Source organism: Polyodon spathula, chromosome 17 (assembly GCF_017654505.1).
Source record: "Polyodon spathula isolate WHYD16114869_AA chromosome 17, ASM1765450v1, whole genome shotgun sequence".
NCBI classification, from domain to species: domain Eukaryota; kingdom Metazoa; phylum Chordata; class Actinopteri; order Acipenseriformes; family Polyodontidae; genus Polyodon; species Polyodon spathula.
The window spans coordinates 1,777,457-1,796,831 of NC_054550.1; the positions used below are offsets into that span (position 1 = coordinate 1,777,457).

A 19,375-nucleotide genomic window follows, 5' to 3' on the forward strand; every position below is an offset into this window, starting at 1 on the left:
AGTGAGGCTGAGGAGTGTTGAGCTAGGGGTGCAATATTTGTTTATATTATTATCAGAATAGCCATATTCTCTCTTTTTGACATTCTCAGTTCATACATTGTAGTATGGTCAGAGCTGAGCTGTGAGCAACAAGAGAGAGGCTGCTTATTCTTGTGATAAATGCTTATATACATTAACTGCAAATGAGTATTTCTTATTGGTAGTTGGTATAATCAGTTAGATAATGTCTCTATTACTGGTTCTTTAACTGTTCACTGAGACTTATTATAGCTTATTAGAGTAAAACTTTATACTGTTAAGGTGCTGTGTAATTTTATTTATTTAGGAACTTAATGAAAAAATGAAGCGTCTTCAAGTAGAAAAAGACAACATGCAATCCAAGCTAGATGCTGAAAAGCATGTAATGAGAGCCCAGCTGAGAGACCTGATGCAGAAACACGAGACAGAGCTGAAACATGTCAGGGAGAAGCATGAAACCGAACTGTCTGAGAAAGACCAGGCTTACCTGCAGCTCCAGAAAGAACTGGAAGAGGTTAGAAATCACACTGAAGCTGCTGGGGCACTGGCCACGGACAGCACTGTGGATGCTGGTAGCAATCCGAGGATTGCACAGTTGGAAGGTGTGTTGTGTTTCTCTGAAAGATCATAATGTTTTATTGCACCTTTACGATTTCCTTCAATAGCATAGCATGGTGGATAATTTGTTATTCATGCTAAAAAGCCAGAAATAGTTTAGATTAGAAAATATGTTGTTATTACCTTACCTGTTGAACTGGCTTTTTTTTTTTTTTTTTTGCACTCCAGTGTTCTGTTTCTTGTTGGTGCATTCTTTCAGTTTGATCTGTCTGAGGAAGTCAACCGTTTCACTTTTAATGATGTGTTTTAAATGATTTCAACAGTACAAGCAAAGCTGAAAACTGAGGAGGCCAGCAAATCTGAAGCCAAGTTCCTCAAAATGAAAGCATGGTCCAAATCCAGGATCAAACAGCTGGAGGATGAACTCAGAAAAGCTCAGGTGAGTAAAGGCAATTCATTCCTTTTGGTTTGTTTGTCTATGAGAATAAAATCAAAACTGCAAACTGCGTTCCTTTATTTGTCAGCATTTGCTTTACTGTAGCCTTGCGACGTGCCACTTTTTATCAAGCTGCCTTCAGTGATCTTATTCATCTTTTAATGTTACTGCAAAAGCAATCCTTAATTCATTCTTGTCAATTATGTGCCTGCCTAAAATAGTAAAGAAAGCAATATTGTATTGATTGTAGCAAACTGAACACAGGCCTTGTTAAGGTATTCAATATCACAGCAAGTTATAAGTTTGCATCCCAGACCTACTTTGTGTATGGGATTTCTAGGTGTCAGTTTTCCAAAAGCTGTTGATCTCTCATGGCTAATATGAACAGCTAACTAACATTCAATGTCTATTTTATTTTTATTTTTTTTGTAGTATGGAACCACAAGCTTAGATAATACTGCCTTAAAAAACAGAGTTGCTGAGCTTGAAGGTGAAAGAGAAGAGATTCTGCAGAAACTGGAACAGTATGAAGAACTAAAGACACTAAATGGTATTTTTTTTTTTTTTTTTTTTTTTTTTTTTTTTAAAGACCTGCTTTTGAAAGATATTCACTAGTAGCACATGGAAATAATATTTTATCTTGACTGTCTTTTTTTTTTTTTTTGGTGCTACAGATGAGCTAGTGGCTAAGCTTGAGATATATGAAGAACAGCAAAGAAAGATGCAAGCTGACCTGGAACAAGTTACTAAGAGAGCAGCTTCTCAGGTCTGAATAAAAATATAGTAATTTTGATAAAGATCCCTTTCAGTGATTCTGGAAGGCTGTGTCTTTGGAAATGAGTACCTGCACATAATTCAAACTTGGCATATTCATTTGTTACAAGAAGTTAATCCACAGGTTTTGAGCTAATGATTTAACGCTATATCTTTGGGCAAACGCTTGTCCTGGTTTGGTAAAGCCAGGGACATTTGTTATGAGAAGTAGATCTTAACTCCACCGCCTCCTGAAGACCCATCTGTTTAGACTGCACTTGTAGATCTCTTCCTCTACTGCTCCTGTTATGCACTGGACTTGCCTGATCTGTGCACTAAGTTACTAGATCCTCCACTATTGCATTACTATGTCATTGTAGATATTGTTGCATCCTAGTTCATAATGTATTTCAGTAGTATTATTTGCACTTATTATCAACTACAGTATTTAGATATTTAGCTTACGTTATAACCCTTTACTGCCCTGTAACACATGCAATCGAGTTGGATAAAGGCGTTTGTTTAGTAAATGATGATGGTAAATGATATATTGTACAGACACACTGTAATATGCTTTTTGTTGTTGTTTTCCTTGTCTGGTGAAATACCGTTCTGTCTGTGTTTTGGTTGTAGACCAGTGAATCCGGCAGTGCAGACGAGCTGCAGAGCCATGTGCTGGAGTGGCAGGATATGGTGTCTGATGCCGAGGGTGTTCGTGACCAGGCCAGGGAGGAGAAAGCTGCAATGGCTTTACGAATGACACATATAGAAGAGGAGAGGGAAGGTAAATTAGCTGGGAATTTACTTTCCCATCTCATTAATTTTTCAACTAGATCCTATTGATTTTCTAAAATGTGTGCTTAAGAGAGTGAATATGAATGGCCTATGTTCTCTAATAATTAGAAAGCCCAGGTAAGGATATGAAAGGACGCTCTCATCATTCTGTCTTGCTGAGATTATCCATTTACCAGACTCAAGCTATTAGTAATCAGTGTCTTGAATGCTATGCTATCTCAGCCAATCACATTAAACTGAACTTCTTTTGAGATGAAAATATTTCATGTATTTAGTAGCATTTTTCTTCATTGGTTTTGAACAGTTTGTGCATTGTTTATTAGGTTGAGCACGCTGTGTTTTTTTGTGTTTACTATTATTTTTTATTATTATTTTTTGTATCTTTCTGCCATAACTCCTGCCGAGCATTCAGTGCCCCTGCCCCCTCCACTCCTACTCCACACTGTGATTTGGCCAGCCACTGAGAACAGTTTCCCATCAGTTTTGTGCATGCAGGTCTCTGTAACTGACAGCACTGTACTGCTTATGATTTCCCAGGTCACAGTTCACCAGAGGGTAAATTACCAGCAGTACAGCAATGTCAGTTACTGTAGTCTTGTCTGTTTGTTTCTATATACTGCATGTCAACACTAATGTTTGATTTCATTGCCATTTCTAACCCCACTCTCATTAACAATGCCTCTGCTTACTCCATCTAGACTTAAGGCAGCTCCACAGCTTCTGATATCAGGTTGATTTTAATTGAATACTGTTTCTGGCTTCAGCTTTTAAAGGCCATAATGCATGCTGATATGTTTACACTTTAGCTAACTGCAGATTTACCAAAGATTTAAGAAAATAACTAATGTTGTTGAGAAATAAAGATACCACAGATCACGTGAGACTCCGAAAAGCCATTATATCCTCACTGTTAAATGGTAACTGATAAGACTCCCATTGCACAGCAGTTTGAGACTCCAGGCTTCACAGCAAGTTTTATTGGCTAGTTTAAGTAGGCTTTTGTTAGTTCAGACATAAAGTGATTAATTGGCATGTTTAAAAATGTGCTCAGCATGCCGCCATCTTATTATTTTTTTTTGTCAGAAGACCATGCATAATACACGATAGTAGCATATTACATGAAATAGTAGCAGCAACACAGCAGTTTATCAGGCTTAAAGAGCATGGAAAGCAAGAGAGAACAAAAGCTGGGAGAGTTTTCCAAAGAGTCGAAGCTAAACGACCTGAGCTTGCGGGCAGGGACATTGGGACATGCATTCTAAAGTAGGGCAAACTTTTTAATGTGTGCAATTTAAGATACTATGAAACTTGGAAAAGTGTCAGGGAATCGATAGTTGCAAATGTTATTTAAGCAGAAAAGTAGAACTGCCTCCTTGTCTACATACAAAATCATTGTAAATCACATTTTTTCTTTGCTTTGCATATAACTTTTAGTTTTTATATGCCAACAGCAAGTCTCTGAATTTCTATTTTTTAAATCACAAAACAGATGGGAATGTACTTTGTTTTATCGTTATATTATATATCGTTAAATTTATTTTCCTAAAATTTTCTACAAAATCACAAATATTTAAGAACAATGTAATTCAAGATTAAAGTGTGTTGCAAATTTGCAGTGTCATATTTTCTTTGTGACTTCTCCATGGAAATAACATTAATAAGAAAACTAACTACAATAAGCACAGCCATGTTTTTCTTAATGGCAATTCTATTTATTTATGCATTCTACTTATTGTAGTCGGCAATATTGGCAAGTAGATATTTATAATTAGCGATGTTATCATCCAGATTATTAACTACATTAGTTATTGTCAAGAAGTAAATAAATCTTACATTTGCATTTGAAAACCATTCAAAGAAGATTCAGTTATTAAAAATATTTTGGACTTCAGCTCTGTACACTTACTAACTCTTGTAGTATTTCTGTACTTCAATTTTGGTGTCAAAGTTCAATCTTGTATTTTGCTTCGGGGAAGTCACAAAGTCTGTGGTGCTGAGTGTTTCCAGAATTGTCACAGAGTTGTGAGTCTGGCCGTGTTTTTCTCGTGAGTCTGTCCGTGTTTACGTGTTGCTTACGCTCTGTGCTGTGAGTCTGAATGAAATTGCTTTCCTGTGGCACAAAACTGATTGAGGATGACTGGTTCTTTCCTGGCTGCTCCGATCCAGCCCTAGTCACTCGGCAGCAGGAGTTGGAGGAGGAGCTGGCGCAAGCTCGAGGGCTCAGACCTAAAAGAGGCAAGCAGAAGCAGACTGCCAACAGCACTCACAATCTGCAGGTAGGAGAAGTTCAAATGTAACATGTTAGTAAAGGGTTGCTTTGTGATTCTAAAAACCTATTCTAATGCTGATGACAAATGGTAAAGTATACTTCTCAAAGTTTCTCACAGAAAGTATTATACTTAAGTACCACAATTATATCATTCAGCAACAAAGAAGTTATTTCAATCAGTACAATTTTTATTACATATTATCTATTACACACGGTTAAACTAAATTGTCTTTTTCTGTTATTTTGTGACATATTAAGGGACAGTAACATGGCACTGAAAGATGCAACTAAAAGACACGCATGAAGAATTACATTCTTAATTTTTTTGATGTGTAGGAAAGACCTTGAGTTCTATCCAAGCTGTTACTCTCCATGGACATTTTGCAGAGTAATGTTGGGAAGGAATTTAATATTATTGTGTGTGTTTCGTGTTTGCCGAATGTTTTTCGTTTGCTTACCCCTGTTGCTTTGCTCCCAGGAGGATTATGAATTTGATGGAAAACAAGCTTATCAGGATCCCAACAACACTTCAGACAGCAGTGATTTTGCTGATGGAGAGAACATGGGAGGTTGGTGGCCAGAGTTCTCTTCTGACAATACAGGTGTGATACCTACTAGACAGTTTATTAAAGCATGCACAATGTTTTGTTCTATGTGGATTTTTATTTTTTAATTTATTATTTATATAACCCATTTTTGTGGAGTTTCTAACCCTTATGGGCCTGGTTCTGTACTTTTTTAATTTTTGGTTGACCATTTCTTTTTGTTTTTTTAGAAAGTATTTTAAAGCATGTGCGTGCTGGATGAACTGCCTAGTTTGGGTTGATTATTGCTTGGTCCCTGTTTACGAATGGGTCTGTGCCAATACTCGTGTTTATTATTATATGGTAATCCATGGTCCATAATTGGTAAGATGCATGTTTTTGATATTCTTGTAGGATTAAGAACACTTAGTTAAGGGTTTTTGAGTCTGAAGAGAAGGCACAAATGTGGCTTTAAAACAAATTCTATTGAAGTCTTAATAAAGCTATAGAGAACTGAAAAAAAAAAAATATATATATATTAAGGATACTTGCAACTATATTTAGAATTAAATGTAGTACGTATTTTGGAAAAAAATGGCGCGTTTTAGAAATGTAATGCAATGCTATGTAATGTTGCTTTATAATGGCTTTTGCCAACAAAAAAATTATTTAGGCAGTGCATTAAAATGTACGTCGCTTTCTACATAATTCTAGTCGATAAAAGAAGTAGAACATGTCAAGAACTTTTGTTAATAAACATAGTTACCTGCTTCCTTCATTGTTAGTGGACAGTGTATAAAATGTCCCTGCCACACATTTTGAGTTTTTTTTTAAATACATAAACATGATGCATCACTTACATTTGTTACAAGTATTATAATGTAAAGCAATACATGTGCATGTCCCTGACTGTGTTGCTGTGCTTCGTTAATTATGCAGGACTCAGGTCTGTGGTTGAAGAGCTGGAATTGGAGAGGAACCAGCTCCAAGAGCAGATCTTGACACTTGAAGAACGATGTCAGCATCTTGAGGACAGGTTACAGCTTCAAGCAAGAATAGAGTCACTACAGGTAAGCACGTTCTTCATTGCTTCACATTTTGTGCAAATTTGAAATCGCGCAGAAGCATTTGATAATATAATTTTTTGAGGTTTTAAATCCATCAAGATTTTAGAAAGGGCAAACAATGTGTTGCATAATTGGAATGATTTAGAATAATTTGCATACAAATTGTGTGGTATTTACTTTATTTAAAATAGTTTAATAATAAATAGATTAAAAAAGAAAGAAAAAAGACCATTTGTAAGATAAGAATAGAGAAAACAGCTGAACAAAATGTGGGTTTTTTCTTATGCAAATTAGGATCTTGTAACAAAGCCTTTTAACACAGGTGGTGTTTGATGTAGATGAAGAGGGGCAGCCATTGAGGGTTACCCAGGTGTGTGTTACCCCTGTGTGCTGGCAAACACAGCCTCTAGAGGTGACAGCTGAGTTTTGCCATGTTGTTTGTCACACACATCGTCTGGTTTGGTTTCCACGTACATGTGGGTTTATCGCTCCCTGCTGGCAGTGAATTATATGGTTTTGTTGTGTTTACACCGTGGAAGGGATCTTAATCTAACAACAATTCTTTGTAAAACTAATTTCATTGAGGTAAAAGGAGCTTACAACCTATGTCAATTCACCAGTTTGGCCAAGTTTAAAAAAAAAAAAAAAAAAAAAAAAGGTAAACTTAACACCTGTGATCGATATAAGAATTGGCTTTCTTCTAGAAGCAATTGAATGAAAAAAAATCAATACATTTAAGAAAAAAATGGTGGTAGGTTCCTTTTATGCCATGTGGGTGTGTTTTGATTAACTAAATTTTACAAATAGAAATGTACACTTATGCTTGGGATAGTCTGAACAAGGAAATACAGTACAACTAACTAAATTGAAGATAACTTTTAGTTTCATTTGGGCTAATATTTATCAGACAACTGGGATAAGTGTGTGTGTTTACAGTTTAGTGGCCCAAGATCTGTTAATTTAATAGATGGGTTTGAGCTTCTATCAATGTGATGGTGTATTTTTTGTATTTATTTTTTTAATGCAGAATGAAAATGAACGTCTACAGGGCCAACTAACTAATCTGCGCAGTCAGCATAACAGAGACACTGAGAAACATCAGGTGCTGATTTCCAGTCTGAATGAACAGCTAAAAGGGTAAGAAATGAAACCAAAGTAATAAACAAGATAATTTAGCAAATAAAGTGTGTGGATTATTTTTTTTGGGGGGGTGGGGTAGCATTTTCAAACAATTCAGTATTTTTATTTTTTAATTTGTTTTTGTACAAATATAAAAAGTACTTATTTATGTTTGTAATAGATTTGTTATCTGTTTATTGTTCGGTTTACACAACAATACAACATCAAAGGAGACTTTTTTTTTTTTTTTAACATATGTATAATTTAGATTTAGTGACAGGGAAGAAATTCTTGAATCTTCACTGATTGAGAAGGAGCAGACACTGGTGGGAAACTCTGAAAAGCTTGAACAAATCAAAAACCTCAGAGACTCTTTGAAGGAGAAGGAGGTGCAAAACAAAGAACTCACTGACAAGCTTCTGCAAGCTGAGCAAAATGTAAGGATGTAAAATGCAACCACAGGCAAATGTATTTTATTGGGGGGCAGGGGTGTATGACTTCTTGTCTTAAATAAAATATGCATATGATTTATTTTGAAAATACAACTTAACATTATTTGTATGCTAAAGAAAGTTCCTAAAAGTATTATGGTTGGAGCAACAGTTTTGTTTTGAAGTTTATTCATTTGGGTTTTTACTTTCAGGTGGCTGAATTTACAGGGAAGTGTTGTACTTATGAAAAACAGTGTTCTGAACTGAAGACTTCTGTTGCAGACCTTACACATAGATTGAGCGCTGCCAAGGAAAAGGTAACTTTTTACAAATACTAGATTTTATTGTATCATTCTGGTGGGACCTTGTGTATTTTGATGTGTTTCTTTTTTTTTTTTCCTTTTGAAACTTGTAGACTCAAAAGCAAGATGTTGCCATTGAAATGCTTCAGCGTGACTTAGATCAGACTAATGATGAACTTGACAAATTAAATTCCACCCATTTGGAAGAACGTGCTCTGCTGATTCACAACCTTCAAAGCTGTGAGAGAGAGATTGATAATCTTAAAGATGTTCTCTTGGAGAGAGACAAAGAAATCGCTGCCCTTTCCAACAGCATGACTGAGTACCTTGATCAGGTTTTGCAGCTGAAACAACAAATTAAATACAAAGAGGAGCAGGTGGGTGGAATGGAGACTGCTTTGGTGAAGGCAGAGAGGCAGGCTCAAATAATAAGAGAGTCCCAGTCTTCAGATGAGGAGACCATGAACACCAAGCTTGCCTCTCTTGTGGAGGAACTGAAAGAGATGGAGATGGAACTGAGCAATACTAGAGAGCAAAATAAAGCTAAATGCAGTGAGGTTGAAGAACTTTTAAAACAAGTTCATGTTGGTAACGAGATTACTCAGAACCTTCGAACTGATATTCAAAAGCTGAATGTTACTCATCGCACTCATCTTGCAGAATGTGAGACTCAGTTATCTTTTCTGAAAGAGCAGGTTACTGCATCATCTCGGAGATTGCAGGAGGTAGATACCAAAAACCTTGAGGAGACAAATAAGCTGGCTGCTCAGCTTGAAGAAACAAATACTGCTTACAAGAATCTGAAAACCCTGCTGCAGGAAAAAGAGAAAAAAGAGCAGAGTTTTGAAACTGAACTGAAATCTTTTAAGGATGAATGCAACAAGCTGCTTACTGAGGCAGCAAGAAAAGATGAAGAGCTTCTCATATTATCCAAACAACTTGCAGAACAAGTGGAACACCAAGAAATGGTCAAAAGGGCAGTGCATGAAAACCTGGAGACTATATCCTGTCTGGAGGAAAAACTTAAGGTTGCTCAGCAGGAGGCAGAAGAAACTAAACTGAAACTAAGTCAAAAGTTGCAGATCAAAGAGACAGAATGTATACAACTCAAAGAACAGCTTGAGGTCAAATCTGAATCTGTTTTGAAACTAGAAACAGAAATTAAGACTCTCAACAATAAAAATGACCAACTCCAGACCATTGTTGAGGAAAAGGACAATGAAATTTTGGTTCAAACAAAGCTTGCTGCTGATTTAAATGAAAAGGCTGCTAATGTTCAGGGAGTAAATCAGAATCTGCAGTGTCGAGTGAACCAGCTTACTAATGAGAGTGAAAAGCTAAAGAGAGAGCTATCTGACCAGGAGAGTTTGAAATCAAAGCAGCAAGATCTTGTTAGTGAGTTACAGGGTAGGATATCTGCAAATGAGGTGCACATTTCAGAGTATGAAAAGACTGTTGCAGTGATGCAGAAAGAAAAAGAATTACTGACCTCAAAGACTGAGGATCTTGTTAAGCTCTTAGAGCAAAATCAAAATGTGGTTGCTGAAAAGTTGTTGGATAAAACAAGTGAGTGTAATACTCTTGCAAAACTGCTTTCTGAGAACCAAGAATTGATTACACATTTGCAAGACCAAGTACAGCTTCTAACTTCTCAGGTAGACCAGTTAAAATGCAACATTGCTGAAAAGGAACAAGCAATTATTGATAAAGTTACTAAATGTGAAAATCTACAAAGCCAGCTCGGGCAACTGCAGGAAACTCTGCCTATGCTTCAAGAACAGAATCATACATTACAATCGATGCTGGTTGAAAAGGACTTGTTACTACAGGAGAAAGTTACTGAATGTTATTCCTTGCAGAAACAAATAAACAAGCAAAATGAGTCTGTTGTAAATTTACAAAATGAAGTAGATTCTCTAAAAGATGAAGGCAAGAAACTTACCCAGAGTTTGGAAGAAAAAGAAGTAGCCCTGAAAAGTAGAATCTGTGAATGTAATGACCTGTTTGATCAGATAAAAAGAAATAATGAAGCAATTACGGTACTAAGCAGTCAAATTGATGTCATGAATGAAGAATCTGTGAAACTGAAATCTGAGAATGAGGATCTTAAAACCACTTTGAATAATCGGAATGTTGATTACAGCAAACTTTATGAACAGGCAACTCTGAGCCAAACTGAAGCCGCAGAGTTGCAGAGCCAGGTCCAAATATTAAACGCAGAAATTCAGGACACAAAAGCAGACATATTAGGAAAGTTGAACGAAATTGCTGTGTTCCAGTCAGAGTTATCTAAAAAAGAGGAATGTATAGTTTTATTAAACAAACAGTTGGACAACATGAATACTAATGCAGAGAGCTTAAATATAAGTTTACAAGAGAAAACAGAATCTTTGAATCGGCAAGACCTATTGATAAAGCAGTTGCAGACAAAGTACATGGAAGAGGAAGGTCAGCTGTCTGAGAATATGGCAGTAATTGCTCAGCTTCAAACGCAAGGTCAGGATATGCAGAAAGCACTGCAGCAAAAAGAAAAGACCCTGAAAATGCAACAAAAAGAAATTAAACAGCTTAAGGATAAGGCAGAAGAATCTGAGGTGTTAAAATCACAACTTAATGCATACCTGGAGATGATAACTGATCTCGAGAGGCAACTTAGAAGTATGACTGAGAGGTCTGATCAGTTACAATACAGCATGACCGAAAAAGAGGCACTGCTGAAAAAAAAAGTTGATGATTATGTTAGCTTAAAGGCCCAGTTTTCTGATCTGGAAGATGCTGCATCTCAGCTCAGAGTTCAGTTGGAGCAAGTAACCACCGAGTCAGATGCACTGAAAGTTGCTGTTAAAGAAAAGGAGTCAAATCTGAAACAGACTGAAGAGAGTTCACTGGTTCAAAGGGAGGAGTTGATTTCAAAATATCAGGGTAAACAGACTGAATGCGAGAGTCTTAAAGACCAGCTCTCAACCCTACAACAGACTGCTTCAGGGCTGAATGAACACATCACCGCTCAACGCTCTGAAATAAACCAACTGAATGAAACAATCTTGAAAACAGAGACTTATATTGTGGAGCAAACCAAGGCAATGCAGGAACTGCAAGAACAAGCAGAGGAAGCAAAACTTTTCAAATCTCAGTTAATGGAAAGCACAGAATTAATATCTCAACTACAAAGCCAAGTGCAAAAGCTAATCTCAGAATCTAAAATGTTAGATAAATCAGCTGGGGAAAAACAGACGGCCTTCTCTAATCTACAAGAGCAATACACAACACAAACCGAGCAGCTACGGGAAATCAGTTCAGCTCTTTCACAGAAAAGTGAAGAGATATCTAGTCTTCACAGATTGATAAGTGAAAAGGATGACATTATAAAGGCTATAGAAAACACTTCAAGCACACTTAAAAATGAAGTGGAACAGCTCAAGGTTGAACTGGAGAAGAACAAGGTTTCATATGCTGATCTGCAGCAAAAGGATAATGCTTTGGCTGCTGAGATAGAGGTACTAAAAGCAGAAAACCTTGAAGCTGTGGCCCAGTTGAACATGGCAAACCAGGCTGTGGAACAAAGAGAACTTGTTGTACAGTCCCTAAATAGCAAATATGCTGAACAATTACAAAATATAGAAAGCTTACATTTAGAAATTCTGTCTTTGAATGAAAAGAATTCAAACATGAATAAAGAAATGCAGTTAATGACTCACAGCTTACAACAGCAGCTGGATTCAGCGCTTAGAGAAAAATTGGTTCTGAAACAAGACATTGACAGAACCATTGCAGAGAAAGAGGAACTTATCAACAACTACAGCGACCAACTGCAGAAAAAGAAAGATGAATTGCAGACATGTGAGCAAGTGGTGGCTAATCTGAACGAAGCAGGGGAACGATTGAAGAATGAAAAGGAACAACTTCAAATGCAGGTTAGTGCCAAAGGTGAAGAAGTCACCGGATTGAAATTAGAAATACAGAAAATAGAACAAACACTAATGGATTCAGAAAAGGAATGGTTGGCTGATAGGGATAATCAGAAAAACAGTCTTCTAACTGAGCAGTTGAGGAGTTTAGCAAATGAGATGAAGTCAAAAGATGTTAAAATCCAAGCACTGCAACAGGACCTAGATAACATGCAGGAAAAGTTTGCTGAAGTGTCTTCTGCACTTAAAATGAGCTCTAATGAACTAACAGAAAAGAACATGGTGGTAGCAGACCTGAGTCAGCACATTGCAGAAAATCAAATTAAACTAGAAGAAATGTGTTTAGTGGTTCAGAAAAAAGATTTATTAGCGAGACAGATTCTGTCAGAGAGGGAAAAAGAAATTAAAAACTTGCAGACTGAAAAACTGTCCAGTCAACATGATCTTTCAGAATTCTCTCAATCAATGTCTGAAAAACTGTTGGCTTTTGAAGAAGAAAAGTTCGCTTTACAGGCGGCAATGAAACAGTTAAAATTAAAGCATCAGTCTAAAGTGGATTCCCTGAAGCAAGAATTAGACAGAAACACTGAGGTATGGCAGCAAAAAGTGTCTGAAATGTCAGAAAAAGACAAATACATTCAGGACGAAAGGAAGCAAGTATGTTTATTACAGCAACAAGTAACGAACCTGCAAGAACAACTGGATATTTCTACAGATAAAGTAAATTCTACAGTTAAGGAGGGTACACAACATCTTAATGATTTGCTCATAAAGGAAGGCCAGATACAAAGTTTGACACTTCAGGTAAATCAACAGAAAGAATTGCTTACCTCAATAAGTCAGCAGCTGAGGGAGAAGGACTTATCTGTCACTCAGGTTATGGAGTCTGCATCTAATGAAATGCTAAAGCACAGAGAGGAAAAGAATAGTTTGATTGTGCAACTAGAACACCTTGAAAAAAAACATAGTTGCTCTACCAAGGAACTTGAAAGCCTGTACCAGCAGCTTGAAGAATACAAGAACACACTGTCACATTCTCAAGCCCTTGTCCAATCAAAAGATGTTGAGAATCAAGGTTTAATTAGTGAAAATGAGCAGCTGAAAGTACAGCATGACAAACTTGCCAAAGAGAAGGACCTATTGAAAAGGAAACTTCAAGCTGCTCTGTTGGTAAGAAAGGAACTGATTAAGAAGATGGAGGAGTTTGAGAAGAAAAGTCAAGATGATTTTTATAAGGATAAAGAAACAGCAGATCTGCAAAACATAGTACAAGAGTTAACCTCACAAGTAACTCAGGCTCAGACAAGAGGCAAAGAACAGGAATCTCATTTAGAACTTCTAAAACAACAAATTCTACAGAAAGAAGCTGACATTAATGAGTTTGCTCGGAGCCTTTCCACCAAAGCAACCCTTGTAGGTCACTTGGAAGATAACATACGGCACCTGGAAATAACAGTACTTGAGAGAGAGACTAGTCTTGCTGATGCACTGAAGGCTGTCATGGAAAAGGATGCTGTTATTGAGGCTCTTCAGTGTAGTTCAAAAGAAAATGAGAAATCCTTTGATAATGAACGTTGTGAGCTTAAACAAGAGAAAGAGCTTTTACAAAAGAAACTGCATGCAGCACTTTTAGCCAGAAGAGAAGCTATAAAGAAGGCTCAAGAAAAAGAGAGAAACCTAAGAGCGGAATCCACACAACAAAAGGAAGAATTTGACAAGCTTTTAAGAGAATGTTCTCAACAGGCTGAAGAACTGAGAACTACCAAGGAACAACTAACCACTATTCAGCAAGACTACTGTTGCAAATTAAAAGAATTTGAGAATAACCGGGAGGTCATAGATGGACTGCAGAGTCAGCTGAATTCCATTAATGCTCTTCTTGAAGAAAAAGAGAAATCCCTGCAGGAGGTAAAGATGCAACTGGAAGAGCTGGAAAACAAAACATGTAGTGCCTTACGTGACCATGATCAGGGAAATACCCTTAAAATTAAAATGTCAGATATGACTTCTGAGTTAGAAAATAATGCCAATTCCCAAAAAACACTTGAAGATGATTCAAAAGAACTTGCACGAGAGATTGAACAAGTAAGATCAGAACTTGAAAAGGCGAACATAAAGATCACTGAGAAGACTGAAGAACTATTAATTCTGCAACAGACTGTTAACATTGCACAGCAACAGCACCAGCAGGAAAAGCAGGTGCTAATAGACGAGTGCATTGAATTGCAGGACCAGTTGAGAAAAACCCAGAGTGACGTTGAATATTTTACAATGTCCCTTGAGGACATTAAAAAAGAAAAAGATTCCCAGTCTGAAGCATTTAACAATAGCAATAAGATGCTTCTTGAGGCGAACAACGAGTTGAAGGAAGAACTTGAAAAAGTACATTCCTTGATTGCTGAAAAGTCTGATGAATGCAAGGCCATGAAGAATACTCTTGCTGAAATGCAGCACCAGTTCGAACTGGAGAAAGTTCGTATAAAAGCTGAATCTGAGCAAATGGAGAGCCGCTGGAAGCAGTCCAAAGCTAAAACCGAAAGCTACAAGTTACACCTGGAAAAAATAGAGAAAGAAAAGGAAGATATCTTTTGTTCATTGGAAAAGTTCAGAGAAGAAAGTGTCACCCTGCAAGAAAAACTGGATGAATCAAACCGACTAAAAGAAGAATTTTCTGAAAAAGTATACTCGTTGCAATCTGCTGCTGCCCAGCATGAAGAAAAGCTATTTCTGTTGCAGTCACAAACTGAAAAGCTGCAGGTAATACTTGAAGAAAAAGAAAATGCTATTCTGTCTCTCAAATCAAGTATTTCTGAAAAAGAAGAGCTTCTAGCAGCACTGGAGTTGCAAATGCAGAAGGAGCTTCACCTTCATGAAGTGGAGAGGGGAAGGGTGAAAACAGAAATACATGAACTGCATCGAAAGGCAGCAGACATGTCTCATCTAAGCAAGGAGCAATCCGATGTGAGCAAATCTAATGAACAGATCACTAGAAAGCTCCAAGCAGCTTTAATATCTCGTAAAGAAGCTTTAAAAGAGAACAAATCTCTCAAGGACAAAATTCAGACATTATGTTCTGAAAAGGAAGAATTAATCCGTATGTCTTCTAGTCTTGAGAAATCTTTGGCTGATATGAAAAACCAGCAGGGGGACTTGAAAGTTTCTATCACAGCCCTAAGTGATGAAAAAGAAATCCTTATTTCAGAAGTAGACAAAATTCTAAGTGATAACCATAGCCTCAGTGCTGCATGTGAAAGTCTTAAACATACAATTGAAAATATAACGCAACAGAAGCAAGCATTCTCATGCCAATTGGAATCATTGAAAGATTCCGAAACAGAAGAATTGTCAGAATGGAAGTCCAAGCACAAAGAGTTAAAGCAAGAGTATGAATCTCTTCTGCAAGCCTATGAAAACATCAGCAGTGAAATGGATAAGATGAGGCAGTTGGTTGAGACAACCAGAAAAGAGAAGCAGGAGGTGCTTTCAAAGAGATGCAGACTTGAAACTGAGAAAGAAGTGTTAGAGAAGCAGTTAAACGAAGCTAAAGAGGAACAAGAAAAACAAAAAGAAAAAATGAGAAAATTTGCAAAACTAAAACAACAAAAGATCCAAGAACTAGAGGAAGAGAATGAAAAAATTAAGAATGATCAGTTGAAAATGGCTGAAAAGAAGCAAGGAACTGTCAAAGAACTGGCTCTAAAGAAAACAGAGCTAGAAGAGGAGAATAAAGAGTTACAAGAAATATGTGAAAAACTCAGAAAAAAACTAAATGAGATTCAGAGTGAAAAATCTAGTCTGCTTAGTGATGTTGAAGCAACTAGATCCTCTTTAGAAAAGCTTCAAGTTGAAACTAAAGCTCAATCTGACCTACAAATCAAAATAAATGAGGCTCTCGGTTTAAAAGATTTGTTGGCTGCCGAACTTGAATCTCAGAAAGCAGACATTGTAGCCAAAGTTGAAGTTATTAAAACACTACAGCAAGAAAAATTATCACTGTCTGAACAAGTGACTGAATTAGAAAGGCAACACAAAGTAGAACTGGATAAGAGGGATAACACTATAGCAAAACTTGATAGTGAAATTAATAGTAATCTGCAAGAGACCATAAGTCTCAATGAGAAGGTGAGGATTTTGGACGATGACAAGTCCCTTCTTCAAGAAGAACTTGAAAATGTGCAGGAGATTTCAGAAAAAGTAAAAAATGAGAACGAGTATTTAGAGACGGTGCTGCTTAAGAGTGCTGAAAGGCTCGACCTGCTGACTGACACGGTCAGCACCCTGCGTATGCAAAATAATCTGTTATCTACTCAGTTGAGTGAGATCAAGGAAGAAAAACATGGCCTGATCAGGGAGAAAGAAGGGCAGCAGGTTAAACTGGTGAGGGAGTTTGAGGAGAAACTGAGGGCTGCTCAAAGAGGGAAAGAGGGATCTAAAAGTGTGACCAAGGAATTGCAGGAACTGTTAAGAGAAAAACATCAGGAAATCAACCAGATGCAAAAGGATTGCATTCAATATCAGGAGTTGATATTGGACTTGGAAAAATCTCTTAAATTGTCTCAGTCAGAGCGTGATGCAACAGAAAAGGAACTGAAGAGTGTGAATGAAAAGGTTTCCAAGTTTGATGACGAAATAGGTAATCTCTACAAAGAGATAACCTCATATAAAGAGCTACTAAGTGAGGCTAAAAAACAGTCAGAAAGAGTTCTGTCTGAAAATGATAGATTAAAAGAAGAACTGGTACAAAAGGAGGCGCAAGCAGAGCTTCAAAAGATGAACAGAAAGAAAGAGTTGGAACAGGTCAATGAACAACAGAAAGCTCTCTATAAAAACAAGCTAATGAAAATTGAGGAAAGAATAAATGTTCTTCAGAGGGAGAAAGAGAGAAATCGAGAGGAGGTCCTTCAGTTAAAGAGTGATATTGAGTCTAGGGACTTGCTTACTAAGAAACTTGAGAAAGAGGCGAATACAAACTTGTCCAAGTTGGCAGCCTTTTCTCATACTATGTCATCCCTTCAAAATAACGGAGACAGTGTTGCAGATGAGACAAAGCAATGGGAATTAAGATTTCAAGCGGCAATTGAAGACAAGGAAAAACAATGTCTAGATCAAAAACTTGCAGTACTTCAGCTTACAGAGGAAATGAAAATAAAGGATGTGCAGATTCGTGAGTTTCAGCACAAGTCCTCAAAACTGGAAGTGGCCTTTGATGAAACAGAGTCCAGGTATAAAGCTGCGTATATAGATTTTCAGAAAGAAAAGGCACTATTGATTGCAACCAGCAGAGAACTTTCACAGAATTTTGAAATGTTAAAAGTAAGATTCGAAGAACAGAAAGATCATGTTCAAAAACTAGAAGAGGATAAAAAGGCACTTCAACACCAACTAGCTGAAAGTGAAGACTCTGCTGTCCAAATGAAAGCAGAGCTGCTGACACTGGAGAAAAGGGTTACTGACACAGATTCTGAACTTCAGCTTAGCCAGTCAATCAGTGATACATTACAAGTCGATCTTGAGAAACAGGAAGCTATAGCCAAGAAGCTAAAGTCACTCCTTGTCAACAAAGATACTGAGATTTCCATGCTGCTTTCGTCTAAATGTGGAGAAATGTCTGGCTATCTAGCAGAGATACAGAATCAGAACAGAATTCAGATTGCTAGTTATGAGGTGCGTTTAAGTGCTCTTTATGATGAAAAGGAAAAGAGAGACAAGGCATTCAGAGGGCTGGAAAACAGAATTAAAAATCTTCAAGTGAAATATGAGAAGTCAGTTCAGGAGAAAGAACAAATGGCTGCAAAAATGGTAAACTTAAAAAATGCATTGACCTCTTCACAAAGTGACAGAGATGGTTTACTGTCTGAATACAAGGTTCTAGAGGAATGGTATCAAAGTGTTGCTAATGAGAAAGCCATTTTAAGTCAAGAGGAAGAAACTGAAAGCAAAACATCGAAGCAGGAAATTAAGACTCTCCTTCATCAAATGGATGATCTCAATTCTGAAAACGCCCTGCTTAAAGCACAACTAATACGATATAGAGAGGACCTTAACCAAGTCTTATCTCTAAAGGACAACCAGCTAAAACAACTTCTGAAAAAACAACTGGATTCAATTAAAAACCTTGAACATGGAAAGGCTGTTGTTGAGAAACAGTATCAGGGTGCCTTAAGTGACCTTGAGCAAAAGATTGAGATAATAAAGTCTTTAGAATCTGAGAAAGAAAAATTAGGAATTCAGGTTCAGGAACTTGAAGCCATTATAACCACAATGACCAAGGAGAAATTAGAAATGAATGAGACCAAGGTGATTGCTGATCTGCAGGAGAAAATTGTAGCCAAGACCACAGAATGTAACGAGTTGAAACAAAACCTGGATGCACAAAAAGCCACCACTAATGAACTTAAAATAAAAGTTAAAAAAATTGAAAAGGACACAGACAAGATATTGTCAGCTGCAGAAGCAAAGTATAACAAAGAACTTTCAGCTTTTGAACGGGATGTTGACCTCATGAGAAATGTATCGGAGACAGCAGAAGAAAGAGTTGCAGAAATTTCAAGAGACCTGATGCAGGCAGAACAGACCATTTTGGAAGCCAAGACCCTAAACAAGGAATTGAAATCTCAAAATGAGTCTTTTGGAAAAGCAATGGCTGCTTTGCAGAATGATAGAGACAAACTCATTGAAGACTTTAAGCACTTGCAAGTGAAGTATGATGATGAACTGAAAACTGCATCAGGCAAAGTCAACAAACTTGAATTTCAGCTCAGTGATGCTACATCTGAATTGAACGCTTTGGTAAAAGAAAGAGCGGTTTTGATGCGGACACTCTCTGCCTTTGAAAGTGACAATACTTATAATCAGCTGATGGTTCAAATAGAAGATCTGCGCAAGGCAGTGGCGGATAGAGATATTGAAATTAAGAGATTTTCCTCTGAAAAGGAGACTTACACCCGACAGATGACTGCTTTTTCCAAATCGATGGCCAGTCTTCAGGATGACAGAGACAGGCTGTTGCAAGAACTGGGCAGATCAAAACGAGTTTATGAGTCCAGACAGGGGGCAGCTTCACCTGTGAACAATGCCACTGATCTGAATAACTGTACTGCACTCCAGGCAGATAATGGCAGGCTGGTAAGTGTGTTGACAGCACTACAAAACTCAGTTTGCAATTATTATAATAATACATGGTGAATGATAATTT

General features: G+C 37.2%; 1 protein-coding gene across 1 annotated transcript in view; it reads left to right on the forward strand.

Moving 5' to 3' along the window:
• LOC121330385 (golgin subfamily B member 1-like) overlaps positions 1-19,375 on the forward strand; it is a 28,229-nt gene that overhangs the window by 3,972 nt on the left and 4,882 nt on the right. Inside the window, exons 10-21 of the mRNA XM_041276866.1 lie at positions 326-620; positions 900-1,015; positions 1,445-1,562; positions 1,687-1,778; positions 2,399-2,549; positions 4,727-4,836; positions 5,308-5,431; positions 6,293-6,423; positions 7,448-7,557; positions 7,808-7,976; positions 8,183-8,287; positions 8,386-19,305. Coding sequence (XP_041132800.1) covers positions 326-620; positions 900-1,015; positions 1,445-1,562; positions 1,687-1,778; positions 2,399-2,549; positions 4,727-4,836; positions 5,308-5,431; positions 6,293-6,423; positions 7,448-7,557; positions 7,808-7,976; positions 8,183-8,287; positions 8,386-19,305 — 12,441 coding nt within the window. The remainder of the gene's footprint in view (positions 1-325; positions 621-899; positions 1,016-1,444; positions 1,563-1,686; positions 1,779-2,398; positions 2,550-4,726; positions 4,837-5,307; positions 5,432-6,292; positions 6,424-7,447; positions 7,558-7,807; positions 7,977-8,182; positions 8,288-8,385; positions 19,306-19,375) is intronic.